General features: G+C 39.9%; 2 protein-coding genes across 3 annotated transcripts in view; both read right to left on the reverse strand.

Moving 5' to 3' along the window:
• Positions 1 to 14634, reverse strand: part of TSPAN4 (tetraspanin 4) — a gene marked incomplete at its 5' end in the record, with an annotated part of 735824 nt that overhangs the window by 264564 nt on the left and 456626 nt on the right. The window contains one exon of one of the 2 annotated variants that reach the window (XM_081313178.1): positions 3347 to 3426. In XM_081313178.1, the coding sequence (XP_081169304.1) occupies positions 3347 to 3409 (63 nt within the window). Of the gene's footprint in view, positions 1 to 3346; positions 3680 to 14634 lie in introns of those variants that run through there. The other variant, XM_081313177.1, reaches the window with a different exon arrangement.
• Positions 1 to 14634, reverse strand: part of CRACR2B (calcium release activated channel regulator 2B) — a 794336-nt gene that overhangs the window by 161346 nt on the left and 618356 nt on the right. The window lies entirely within an intron of this gene.

Here is a 14634-nt window from a genome sequence, read left to right on the forward strand (position 1 = left end):
GAGTGAAAAAGATATGCATGGTGGGCGTGAGTACTTGGTATTGTGAGAATATGGTGATACTGCTAGATTCTCCTAGTGTGAAGGTTAGTTTCGCTTGTTTGTTTGTTTATGGTCCAAAACCAACCATAAAAATATATACAGAGTTGTTTGCTGAGATGGGAGGCTATAGAAATCAATGAATCAAAGAATCGAATGAATGAATGAATGAATAAAGAGTGGGTAGATGGCTGCATAGGTAAATGATAGATAAAAGGAGGAGAGAGGGAGAAGAGAACTTGAAACAGTTTGTGGTGCAAATAAAAGCACCAAACACCTACTATAAGCCATAGCTATTAATAGAAAAATTGCAGCATTTTGGGGGGGGGGTAATCTAGGAATGGATCATATCCAAGCAGAACTGTATCTTCAGGTGCATAAGAACAATTACATTTTGCAACAGCTGCTAATAACAGATCTGTCACCATTGGGTGTACAATGGGCCCTTCAGCTGTACATGTGACACATCTTTCATCTCCATTTCACAACATACCGATTTTTGTTAAAAGGAGGCCAGCGTGTCTGCCTTTTGTCACTTTAATGGGTAGTGCAGCATCTCTGAGCCAGAGAGAAAAGTCTCCTGTATGGAACATGTAAAATGTTTTTAAAAATTATCTAGGAATACTCCTGGAGGAGAAAGCATTTGCACCATAATGTAAGCTCTGAACTGACCTTGCCCTAGATTCTTAAATATTGCTAAAGAACGCTAGCCCATCAAACTACTCAAACATACATCCAGTCCCCAAAGAGATAAAATTTTAAAATTTGAAATATTTTTTTATAGACAGTATACTTCAAATATGGATTAGCATCACAAATAAATTCTTGTATGTTCCCTGATCTAACCTTGAGACATGGGCATCTCACCACCTCAGGCATCTTTCTGCCCAAGAGTCTGAGGAAAAAGAAGAGCTATAATTCTAGTTGTCATTTTCAAGAAATACTACAGTAGCATTCCTTGAATTTGTTAATTAAAGGAAAAACCTTTGCAGCGTTCCTATTGTAAGTCTGCATTACAAGCAAGTAAAAAAAAAACAACAAACCACCATGCCTTCTCTGCAGTGCAGGATTTATGAAAGAATTTCAGAGAATATCCTTTAAGTCTTTGCTGGGCATTATTTTTAAAAGGAAGGCTATCTTAATTTCCCCCTCCCCCTGCATATATATATAGTTCAATTGGTTGACTGAGCTCCCTATTCAGTAAGAGATGGAGAAGAGATGGTGGATGAAAAGGTCAACAAATCTGATTCTCTGTCTTTTCAAGAAGCTTTGGGACAAACTGGCTACACACTCTAGGAGCTGGGAAACAGTCTGAATGACTGTTTTCTTTCAGCTTATCCAGAGCTTCCTTGTGTTTCACAAAAATCTATTAACTAGTGAATAAACACTGAGGAACACACACATACACCTTGAAGCAAAAGAGGAAAATTGTATTGGGGGTGGGGTGGGGGAGAAGGTGGAGATTCTGGGTCAATCTGAGCCTGACCTTTTTAAAGTAACTAGCAATTCCACCACACTCCCTCCCTCCCTCCCTCCCTCCCAACAAGGCCCCAGCTGTTGTTTTTTTTCCTCCCCCCCCCCCCCCAATATTTGTATGTGCTTGAAAGGTTTGTTTGTGGCAAAAAGAAGAAAGAGGGCCTGGGTTAGTTTTCCATGCAAACATCATAATAGGGCCTGCTTAGGCCCCCCACCAGTTTCTCAATCTTTAACATTTTTATTTTCTAAATTCGGAATATTGTGATGAGTAATAGTATAAGAAGTCTTTAACTTTGCTTCTCGAAAAGAAAAAAAAACCTTTGAAAGAATGCAATACAGTACCTACTCAAGTTAACTGCATTTTTTAAAACACCTTCTAAAGTAAATTTACCTACACTTATCTATTTTTCTACAAAAAATATGCTGGACGACTGTGTTAAGAAGACGATTGTGTATTCCATGGGCAAAATTAATTAATATGCAATTAAATTAACAGCAATACAACTCCAGTTGCTTTTTTTTAAAAAAAATAATGTATTCTCCTATAATGTGTTCAAACAGAAGCTGGAAAGCCATCTGTTTGGGATTATTAATTTGGATTTCAACAGTGAGAAGGGGATTGGGCTAGATAGATGCCCCCCTTCCAACTTTATGAATCTACAAGTCTTTTGTGTGTGTGTGTGTGTGTGTGTGTGTGTGTGTGTATACACATACATACATAAAAAAGATCATCAGAACAAGTCAATGTTTTTCCACCAACACAATATTTCTGTACAGGAAATTGAATAAGCAGCACAGAAATAAAGTCACTTTATAGTCAAGGTTTCCAAATACTCTTCCCAAATAAAGGAATATGACACCTTGTCACAGGACTGGAAGTTACTTACCAGGATGTGCAGTTCACATTTTGCCCAGTAAGTCTACTCCTGTTCTGTAAAGTCTCTTCTTACTGCAGAAAATCAGGTACTAGTTTGCTAATCTCTTGAATTCCACCTGCAGTATCCCTAATATTGATGGCACTATCAGTCACAAGGGCACAGTTTATCTTCATATGCACTCCCACAATGTACACATTGATTCAGATTACTCCTGGTCACCACAGAATAGCATCAATTTGTGTCTTAGTATTTCAAGAACCACCTTTTAAACAGACTATGCAAATCCGAGTTTGGATACATGATCCCACAGAGCAATTAACAACACATTTGAGACTTAAGCAGGGGCACAAATTCATATGGAACAAGAAATGCAATGAATTCCCAGCCTCCAGAACAGCATCTGAATATGCATGCAGCTTAACAAGATGGATGAAGAACATAGAAAAACAGAACAAAACAGGGACCAATATTTTCTTGGTCCTCACTAACTAGAGCAGCCTCAGTAGGAAACGCCAGACTGGTTCTACCATTATGCAGAGCAAAGGGGCAAATGAAGTGGCAGAACTCTGGACTGTAGCACTTCATACTAAAGGTTGGGATTCTGTCTTTTAAAATGCTCCTTCCCATAAAAAGCTGCCGGCATATAAGAAGCAAGGACACGTGCCAATTTATTGCTAATGTGTTGGCATTCTCTATGAATGACTCTCTTTCTCTCACACTCATGTGGCAGAGCATTCAAAGAGATGAGATCCACCCCCACAGCCTCAAATGGCATCGTCCAAAATTGTGTCACTTCAGTCTACAACTTCAGCGTGCATGATGTGTAATGCCTACAACCAGCTCTCATTTTCCCCCCATTACTTGCTGCCCAAAGGTTTGGGAGGAAAACTATCCCCAGACTTGTTGAGACACCCCAGGGGCTAAATAAACCCACGCAGAGAGAGGTACATACTCACCCAGAAGAGCAAGTTGAAGACAAACATGAGGTACTTAATGCACTGTAGGCAGTTGTGAGCCATGCTGCACCTCTTCAGTTCTAGAAGAAAAATAAAGGAGAGATCCAAGTAAAAGACCACATACTTGTTCCCCTTGGGGGTGGTGTACTTAGCCTTGGTGGCCTTAGGACCCGGGTTGGTATGGAATCCAAAAAAAGAGTTACTTGCGGCTCCAAATTGGCCGCCGTACATGCTGCTGTAGCGACGGAAGGCGCCATTGGGAAAACTGTAATCCTTGCTGTCCACAGAAGGGCTCCTATGGTAAGTTGATTCATCGGTGCTAGATCTGCGCATGGTGACGTCAAAAGTGTTCCAGAGTTAGTATGGACAAGAATCTTTGCAGTTTTATTTTGTTGGGAAGGACAGGCTTTCAGCAACTTCCTTATTTGCCTCCTCCCCCCCTCCCCTAATGTTTTCTGCCAGCTGTTCTTTTGCCTGCCATGGTTCTGTCAAGGAGTAAAGTGAGTTGCAAAAGCAGCCCGTTGGCAGACTGAAGCCTGCTCAGCCAGGAGTTAGGAAACCCCTGGGCTTACTTGTGCAGAAGTCTTTCCTGCGCAGAAAACATCGTCTTTGGTGCCACAATCAAAAGGGTGGGGGGGGGAGGAGAGAGACAACCAGGGAGAGAAATAGTCTAGTTTGGTTTTGCAAAGGAGAGCGACAGTCTTGCTGATTATCCCAAGTGCCATATAAAACCTTCAATCCACATTGCTATTAGAAAGGACACCAAAAGAGTAAAACCGGGGATGTTGCACAGAAAAGAGGTTAAGATCAGAGATTATCCCAACAGCAAGCAGCTCTCCTGTCCTGCTCCGCTCGGTCCCATCGCTCTGCCTGGAGATGGTTCAGCTCACTTTAAATGTCTCCCCCGTCTCCCCTTGGACAGAGGAAGCCTAGGACAGATGGAAGAAGTGGATGGTGTTTCATTCCCAGCGCTGTCACTCTTGAGAATCCAATCCAGTCGTGCTCCCTCTCTCTGTGCTATTAACCCAGCCACAGCGCTCCAGCCTGTCCTTGCATCTGAAGTGGGAGGCAGGGGGAAAGACGCTCGCCTCACCGTATCTCATGAATGCCTGCTCAGCACTCTCTCTAGCTCAAGCCCCCTCCCCCAGCCAATCAAATGTACTCTCAGGCTCCCCTATTCCCCCCTCCACATCACCACCTTCTTTAAAATAAAACCCTCCCCTTAGCCTCTTCACAGCAAATCCAACATGAGCTGCTTTTTAACCAATCAGGCTACAGGTGGGGAAGCTACCGTTCTGTGCCTAAGCATAAACCCAGAGTCCTGCCTCTTAGGTAGTAGCTGCATCCTCCATTCATCCTGGGCAGAGTAGTACAGGAGATGCAGGGTTTCTTCTTCTTTTTTTTAAAAATCATCCCAGCTGACAGTGGCTGCTTGGATTTATAGCCCCTTCAGAAGAGGCTACAGAATTGATGGCTGCTCTAAGGGTAATTGCTCCTAAAAGCAGGGAGCCAATGAATTTCCTGCAAGATATTGCTTTGAGGATGAGAAATTCCTAAGCTTTCTTGGAGATTTTATTTATTTATTTATTTTGCACTGTTATCTGGGATGCTTGCACTGACAGGGTGGACAGTTTCCTCTTTTCACTTTTTGCATATATCTCATCTGACACAACATTCACTCGCTTGTACTAAAATTTGGATTTCCTCCCTGCCCATAGCAGAATCCAAGTAGTTCCCATTCAGGGCTACTGCACCCTAGAAAATCTGAGTCCTAGCAATTGTTTTTGGAAAGGGTAGTTATCTTCTTCTTTGCATCTGGGGCACTCCGTCTTGATACAGTATATGGGCTATGATGATTAAAACACTGAATTAAGCCTAGGGAGGCCCACTTTCCCATCTCCATTCTGCGATGAAGTCACATGGAAACCTATGTCAGTTATTCTTTCTCAAGTTAACATACTTTGGGAGGGGGAGAGTGGAGGAAAGAGGCGCGGGAATACCTGGAGAAAGGTCAAATTGTCAGTGTGTCAAATCAATAAAATGACAACTGGAATGCTAAGGTTAATTCAACCAGCAAGTTGATCCAACCTCAGTTCCCATTGATCAGCAATAAGATCAATGGCCAGAGAACTGAGAAATTCTTATAAAACAAATCAGTGGTTTTGTCCTTCATTTATGCATGGAATAAATATTTCTGCCATTTCTGTCTTGGGTAGCCTCTGCATAAGATCACAGAGCCTTCATTCATGCTATTATGAGGATCTACTTTCCTTACTGCTTCACATAGCAAGTCATAGTGATTTTTCTCATATTTTTGAAAAAAAAAATCATAGCAATGCTGAGAATCTCTGGAGCTGGAATATCAGACAACAATCTGCTGCCTGCCACAACAGTATGTGTTGTTCAGTCTTCTCATTTAATAACAAGTACTGCTACTCCTGGGACTCTGATGAACACTGATATTCACATGCAGCTTTCCTTGTTAGTTCCCAAATTGCATTGAATTACATCTCCCATCATCCCCAGCCAGCCAATATGCTACCTGTAATCCAAGTCTCATAGCAGAGAATACCATGTTGGGAAATTTGAATGAAAATCTCCTTTCAGAAATCGAAGAACATAAGAATATTTGAGAGTTGAAACAGAATAGAGCATGGGAAAGCAGTGCAATTCAAGCAAGCCATAGGAAATTAAAAATAGCGACACTGTTTATATATTAGGAAACACAGAAGTAATTGCAAAGCACTAAATGGACTTCTCTTTTCCTGTACCCCCCTACCACACACCTTTTTAGATTTGTTGTGAAGGTCTGAGGAAAAGCCATGGCAGAAGATTTGCAAGGTGCATAGCACAGATAATTATTCAGAAGCTTCGTTTTGTGAGCAGAAGGAAGCGTGCATAACCTGGGGGAACCCAAAATTTGCTCTGAATTTTCTTTGTCTGTGAACCTCTGGAATTGGCAGCAGCACAAATCGTGTTCTGCACCCACTTCACTGCCCGTGACATTGTCGGCTCAAGATTTCCCCTCTGTTTTGCTTACTGCACACATATCACAAGTATGTTTTTCATCTGACTTTGGCCCACTACCTTCAGGCAGAAAACAGTGATTCTGGAGCCTCAATCTACAAAGACTTTCTTTCTTTCTTTCTTTCTTTCTTTCTTTCTTTCTTTCTTTCTTTCTTTCTTTCTTTCTTTCTTTCTTTCTTTCTTTCTTTCTTTCTTTCTTTCTTTTCTTTCTTTCTTTCTTTCTTTCTTTCTTTCTTTCTTTCTTTCTTTTTTTCAGATGGAGAGGATTCAAATAAGGTTCCACAGATATCAGCCCTGGGTTTATACAACTCAAAGTCCTAATGGATGCTGCCAGCCCCACAGGATCAAGAATCACTTACTTAACACACACAGCTTATGAAATGTATCATCATCAGAAGGAAGAGGTGACTGGTTAGCAATTTAAACACTTTGCTGGAGAAAGATAATACCAAATACGAAAGGTGTTTTCCTGCCAAAACCATCTTTCTTGGGGAAACATCAGGGACACACTATTCAATTAAACAGGAAAGAGAAAAACTCCAATGGCTGACACTGCAAGCCTCTCTCTGCAAGGTCACCTCTGCAAGCTATCCACTTACTTGAACTACACAAAATGTATAAACATGACAGGCTATAATCTCTTTTCTCTCTCAGTATGCCATATGGGCTTAGCAAACACAAGCATCCACAATGATTCTAATTCTAATGCCATTCGTAATTGTATATGCAGAATAACGAGTATTGAAAAAGTTCCTTATTAAACCTTTCCGTTGTAGCCCTTGTTCAGCCAAATAATGCTAGTGAAAAGTTCCTTGATGACCTCTAGCTGAATCTGAATAGAAAATGCAAGTTTATATGTGGATGCCTTTTTTATGGGTATCTTGCTCTCTGGGCATGTCAGAATGTTAGCCTGTAATACATGGGTATATGCTGTGCCATAAACTTCATAGCTCTCGCCATTCTCCATCTAATATGCCCAGAGAGGTTGTTGCAAACTGTATCCTCTGAGCATATTACGAGAAAGAATGGAGAAAAACAAATTTCCCACATTTGGGGAGGTTAACTTTCTTGCTTATGGAGAATTGTTCCCTATATTATTTAGCAATCCATTGATTCTGGGACTGCATCTTTACAAAGGGAAATGTCGACAGTTACCTTTAGAAACATTGTTTAAGTCAGATATAAAAAGGGTTATTACATCTAATGAGGAAGAAAAGCCTTTGTCAATTCTATATTAAAGAATCCAGCATCACTCCCTCATGCAAACCACAATAATAAAGAGAACAAAGGATCAGAAAAGCAAGTCATATTTGAAATATAACAGATTTAAATTAATTAATTAATTAAAATTTAAAAATATGATGAAAGTCATTTTTTTGCTCAAAAGAATCTCTTTGTCAAACATTTCCATATTTTGGCTTCTAGTCACAATGTTGATATCATTTATATGCTGGCTAACAATACACACCGATGCATTCTCTGATCTGGAAGACTCTGTTGAAGTTCAAAGCATCAGCAATTCAAACATATACAGGCAGTGCAAGCACTAACACCGCCTAGGACAAAGCACTCAATCAGGCACAAAAATCAGTGTTAGCTTCCCGAAGGTATGGTACATTGAGATAGCAGCCATTTTCAAGGAATCTTAAAAGCAGAGGTTTTAAGGGGAGGGAAGTGAAGGAATGGATTTCAAACAAGCAGCTTGTACAGGAAATAACAAGCTACAGTAGTGCACAATTTTTATTGTCCATCCCATACTGCCTTTAAAACAGTCCGATTCAAAATGAACTATGCTATTTCTAAACTGGGGTTGGGAGTTGAGTGGGGAGGGGGAGAACAGAAAAGAGAGTAAAGAAAGTTCATATAGAGTTTAGATTTCAAGTATGATGCATGGAAAAGTAGATAAATTGCTAACTTAAGCCAAGTCAGGATATTTGCACACAAGCGACACCAAAACACTCTTTTCTCTACTTGCTGACTTACTCACTTACTCCTTCTCTCTGAAAAACTGACAAACTGCTGACATAAAATATGTTTAATGAATCCACAAACCCTGCTAAAAAATGAAGAAGAAAAAACCCACTTGTCTTCCTGTATGTGAAGAAGGCTCTACATTGTGAAATAAATAGCCAAGGGCTGAATTCACAAATGTTAAGTGTATGCTTCAACCATGGGTAACCAAACAACCGTAATGGTCAGATTCAAACATAAAGTAAACCATCAATCATAACTTTAAAACCATAATGACCAGGTTATTGCAACTTAGTAAGCCAAAGTCTACAAAGCTGCATTCTGTTTTAATTCTTTGTTTGAAGATAACTGTAATACTCCTAAGAAAATGCACTTAACTGCCCGGCTATTTACTCACATATAAACTCTACATAGGTTACAGCCTCATAGTCTTGATTTACATACAAAATGCCTATATCAAATATAGAACAAGGTTTTAAAAAGTTGAGCTTACATATATCCCTAGGTTTTTGGCTTGTGTAATATATGAGCCCAGCAATTCTGGCTTACAAATTAAATAAATACAGTCATATTCAAGAAATCATAGTTAAAAAAACCTTGTCTCATACAATGTGTGAATTGGGCATCTAATGGTCAGTTCAGACTTTAGAACCTGCTATAAAATGGTAGTTTGATTTAATTGAATTAAGAATCATTTGATGGGTTACTAGCCTTAGTAGTCCTACTCTTGAAAAGAGTTCCTAAAGGTTAAGCTCTGTTAACACCATTTATCCATCAGATCCATTTGCATTACAATTAGTTCTTCTTCAAAATAATTTCATAAACATTCACTGCAACTCACTCTTATTTTACAACTTCATAAGAACATGTTCTGTCAATTTGATCAAGCATCTGATCCATTCTGTCCAAAAGCTTACAAATATCTACATGCAGAGTCCCATGGATTTCTGTCCAAATCTTAGCTGAAAAGTATTCAAAAATTTGCACTAAGGATTTCTGTTCCATTTTCTATATCCTCTGACTCTAGTGTACAGTCTTCAAGGTCTCCTTATCATTAAAAAGCCAAGAACAATCTCCATTTTTCCATAAGAAAATTTATAAAGAATTCAAAGCTATCATTCCAAATCTTTCTGCCCCCTTATCCATTATTAATTTTCCAAAATCCATATCCCATACCCATTTTGCTGCATAATAAAAATATCATGTTTAAATCTTTAGAAATCAAATTGACACCATCCTCTTTTAAAGAAAGTGAAGCTTACTGATGAATGTTGTAGAACTTTGTCAGTCTTAATCTCTGCAATATGCAATTTTCTTTAAAAAAAAAACAACCAAAAAGTTAAGATATAATGTTTGATTCAGTGTACTGTTCATAAAGACTATAAACACTTTATAATCCCTTGGTATAATAAAAACCTTATAATGCTTTGGTAAGACCACTCTTGGAACAACGCATCCAGTTTTGGTCACCATGATATAAAAAAGATGTTGAGACTCTAGAACAGTGGTCTTCAAACTTGGCCCTTTTATGACTTGTGGACTTCAACTCCCAGAATTCCTCAGCCAGCGTGCCTCATTTTAATGACATAAGAAGAATGTGGAGGGTGTAAGTATGTTAACTTATTTAAATAATATATAAAATTTATATTTATTTTAATTAGGGGGTTGGACATAATTTTGTTTTGCTCTCTCACTGCAGTGCCAAGCTTAGATGCCAGTCAGAGGCCAAATGTGTTGCTTCAGAAAAGGTATTCATCCCTACTGGGATGCGAAAATGATCTTGTATACGAAATGGCAAAGGTGCATTTTCCTGAATCACAGCTAGCTCTGATTGATGAAAACTTGTGTATGAAATAAGGACGCAGATTTGCTGCTTATTTTTATAATACAACACTGTTTGGGATGGAAGTTTGACAATGTTGCTGTTGCACAGATTATTTTGGCTATCCCTGTCTCTAGACAAAATATTCAGTTGCCATTTTAGCTAGCCATCACACTTTTAGGTTAAATGGAATATAGTATTGCATTGCCCTCTTGGGGCTAGTGTCAGTTCCACATGGCTGGCAGATCAACGAAGAGGTCTCAAAAGGCAGATGCTGTATGAGCCTTTCTCTGTTTTTAGAAACTAAAAACAGGCTTATCTGTCACATGTTTACCTAACCTATTCCAAGTCTACAAGAGATCTTAGTTCCATGGCAAAACACATACAGTATTTCTTCTCTCCCTCATACATACAATACAATTAATTTGATTATTATTTCTCTTGCTCTTCTTTTCTGGTCACACCCTCTATTTGCTGTTCCAGTTCCAGAAATTGGGAGTCTAGAAGAAGCCACAAAGTGAGCACCCAACTCTTTCATGAACAGGGCAACATATTCTAGAAGAATATATGGAACACTCATGGAATCAGAAGGTTCTTTTGATTTAGTCTTAATCTGTTTTTAGTTGGTCAGGTGTTTTCCATCACCTTCTCAGCCTAAGATGTTTAACTGGGTGTCACAACATTGATCTGGTATATGCAACATTGAACTGGTATACACACTGATTGTAGCCAACTGTAAACTGAGGGATGATCTTTCTCAGGCATTTCATGCAAATGTTAAACAAGATGGAGGAGAGGTCTGAGCTCTGAGGCACATGGCATTGGAGCAGGGATTTGTTTTTCCTCCCCCAAGAAGAGATGGGAACAGCTATTCAGAAAGGAAAAGAATTCCTGTAGAACAATCCCTCCATTGTCCCATCCTCATAGACATCCCAAAAGGTTTTCCATGGTTGATGCTATGGAACACATTTGAAAACAATGGGAAGTGTGCTCCACTCCCCACCTCCTGCTGCACGTCATCCATAGAATGTTCTGGAACTTGAGACTGCAAAGGATCCTGATAAATTGTCTGATCCAAGCTTTTCAGCAGTTGGAACCTAGCCAATCTTATCAAGAAAGATTTGGCTGAAGAATGGCCAACAGTTATCTAGAATGGTTGGGCCATGAGATGGCTTGGTAAGGGGAAACAAAATGCCTCCTTCAAGGCTGGCAGCATCAATCCCTGCAGCCTTCTGAGGTAAACCAGACAGGAAGCGTGACCAGATGAACTAATTCTACTTCATTTAAGATTACAACAGAATTTTGCAAAACTGAAAGTAATGTAAATCTCACTCCATCTTCTTTACAGCTGAAGATTCTAGGGAGAGTCTCTTCTGGGGTTCTTCTACCAACCACATTCTTGCTGTGGGCTCAGATGTCTTTTATCTGACCATTCCCTTTGTTGTGTCTCTTTGCCCTGCCTCCCAAGGTCATTCCCATATATACCATTATACCCTTTCTGAAAACCACTCATTCACCATTGCTATTTCTGTTCTGAACATTATTTCTCTATTCTGAACTACTCTCTGTCTGTCCCCCCATGACTGCCCCAGTGATAAAAGTCAAGAGATAGAAAGTTTGCTTTAGTCACATTAAACTAACCCTCCCCTCCATATTGTGAGTAATACACATTCTTCCTCAAAGAAGACAAATGTAGTACCATAGACCCTGAAGTTTTTGCTTTCAGCTCAAGATGCATATGTAAACAGCTGAAATACTAGCTCAAGTGAATTTAGAAAAGAAAGAAGAGAGGGGTAATCATCAAATAAAATCACAGTGGGAAGGCAAGAAAATAGGATTTTTTAAAAGATTATGTTCAAAAAGAAAAACTGTTCATAGACAATGAGTATTCTCATGGTCATATAGGAAACCTGGCTATCCATACAAGATGTAGAACTTTCTGTACATAAATATATCCAGATTGTTACACAAGATAAGAAAAGTGACTTCAGGAAGAATGGAATCTGAAGCTGAGAAATTATGGGAACTACACTTAATCTTTTTACCACCTACTTCTTAATCCAAATCTTGTCCCACAGATAGGGTTTTTATTTTTTGCTTTGCTAATAAGATTGCATCGTTTTTTCATCACACTTCTGCATGACACTTACAGAATAATTTCTGTACTACTTCTGCCTAATGCCCTCTTGCAGATGTGAAAAAACCATTTGTTTTCTGCCAGGAAAACTACTACCACTCAGGTTAATATGAATGCAATCTACCTACTTAAAGCAGTTCATCAGTTTTTAAAAATGCATTTTTACTTTGTGCCCTTTACAAAATAAAGCAAATACAATTTATATAGGGAGGATGTATTTATTTAGCATGTTATATTTTTTGGAGCAAATGGTCTCCAAGTAGGATGTATATGTACAGATACTGCAGAAATGCAAACCTTTGTGCAAATTTTTGAGTATGTTTCAGCTAAGATTTTGGAGAGAAAGCGATGGAATTCTGCATTTATATATTTACCCAGCTTGAGATAAAAACTAAAGCATTATTTAAGAGAGGGCCAACTTTTTTTTTCATATGACTAGCTCCCGAGATATCTGGCAGAAAAAGAATTCCAACTATGTTCTGAAAATAATTTTAAGAAGAGACTTCCTTTATGTGCCCTGGTGAGTGGACAGATAGCTGGTTTGTATTAGCTAGCAAGACAGATTTCCAAACAGAATCATCTCTGGATGCTGGATCCAAATTAGGGTAATCTCTGCAGATTGTTGAGATTACTCCTGCTGCTCCTCATGACTAGACTATAGTAATTGCCATTTTAACTACAGTATAGGCTTTACAAATTTGTAGCAAATTTGGAAGGAGCTCCATGGAATGCTGCTTCAACAGGTGGCAGCACTTAGCAAGCTTTGCCTGGGAAGCTAAGCAGGGTTAGCCTTTGATAGTATTTGGATGAGAGACCACAGGGCTGTTATCCAGACTGGAAACTTAACAAACCATCTTGGAAAAGGCAATAGCACACCACTTCCATATTACACCAAAACAACAGCTTCAGGATGCACCCCGAGGTTGGGTGACAAATCAATGCTCCTGTTAGTAGTACTTCTGTTACTATAAACCAGTGAATGGCCATTTCCCTTCATTTACTAAGTACTTTTAAGATTGTACAGGTAGTCCTCGACTTACAACAGTTCATCTAGTGATCGTTTAAAGTTACAACAGCACTGAAAAGAGTGACTTATGACCAGTGTTTTTTTTTTCTAAAAAAAAGTGCCAGAATTCAGTGGTGCTGTCACTGGGAGCGATGCTGGTGTCTTGCTACAGCATCACCACCCATCCTTTGCACCCCTGCCCCTGTGGCTCGGAGGCACATGCTGCAGGGATTCCCCTCCCCACAGCCACCGTGGGGATTCCTCTCCCTGCAGTTGCCACACCGTGGCCCCTGCTGAGCCCCCACCTGGAGCTGCTCCAAACCCCGACCCAGAGCTGAGTTCCTCGTGGCAGTGGTCTCCGGCACCAAACAGCTGATGGCCTCTGGCACCGGCACTCGTTCACTTACTGCCCCGTCGCTTCCAAATGCAGTAAGTGAGTGAGCAAGCAAGTGGCATTTGGAAGCGTTTGGAAGCGATGGGGCAGTAAGTGAGTGAGTGAACGAGCAAATGGCATTTTGAAGCGATGGGGCAGTAAATTAATGCGTGAACAAGCAAATTGCGTTTGGAAGTGACGGGGCAGTAAGTGAGCGAGTGAGCAAGAGGCCTTTGAAAGAGATGGAATGAGTGGGGGAGAGACTGAACGAGGTGCCTTTGAAAGAGACAGAGGAGTGAGTGAGAGTGACTGGAGGCTTTTGTGAGCAAAGTGTGAGTGGGGGGGCTTTTGCGAGCGAAGGGTGAGACAAAAAGGGAAAAGTGAGGGGGAGAAGGGAAAAAGAAAAGGCACTGACTTCTGACTTCCTCTGTTACAGGAGTAGAAGGAAGCATTAACACTGAACCTCAACTTTTTGCTTTTCTATAATATTATAAACTAGCCATTTCTATCACAATAAATGAATCTAACCAATGAAACTCAAAATACACCCCCCCCTTTTTTTAGTCATCAAGTTTTTGACATCTTGTTAAGCACTGGTGGTGCTTGAATATTGTCATGTTCTAAATGTGGTACAATTTCTGAAAAGGTTGAAAAGCCCTGATGTAAATGCAGCCTAAATTGTTTATTACCATCCTATTTGCAAATAATATCTTACTTACCTAGTTGAGATGGTGTAGTTGGGCAGCAGGGAGAGGTGCAAAGTTCCTGCCTTCACTGCAGACAACTTGCCTGTGCAACATTTGTCGGCCGGGTCTTTTGGCGCGCTCAGCAGCAATTCCTATTGGCTTTCAAAAGCCAATAGGCCAGGCATAGGCAACCTTGGCTCTTTTATGACTTGTGGACTTCAACTCCCAGAAGATGTTACATAACATAACATCAACTGGAAGATGTT

Source organism: Vipera berus (assembly GCF_964194415.1).
Source record: "Vipera berus genome assembly, chromosome: 1".
In the NCBI taxonomy this organism is placed as follows: domain Eukaryota; kingdom Metazoa; phylum Chordata; class Lepidosauria; order Squamata; family Viperidae; genus Vipera; species Vipera berus.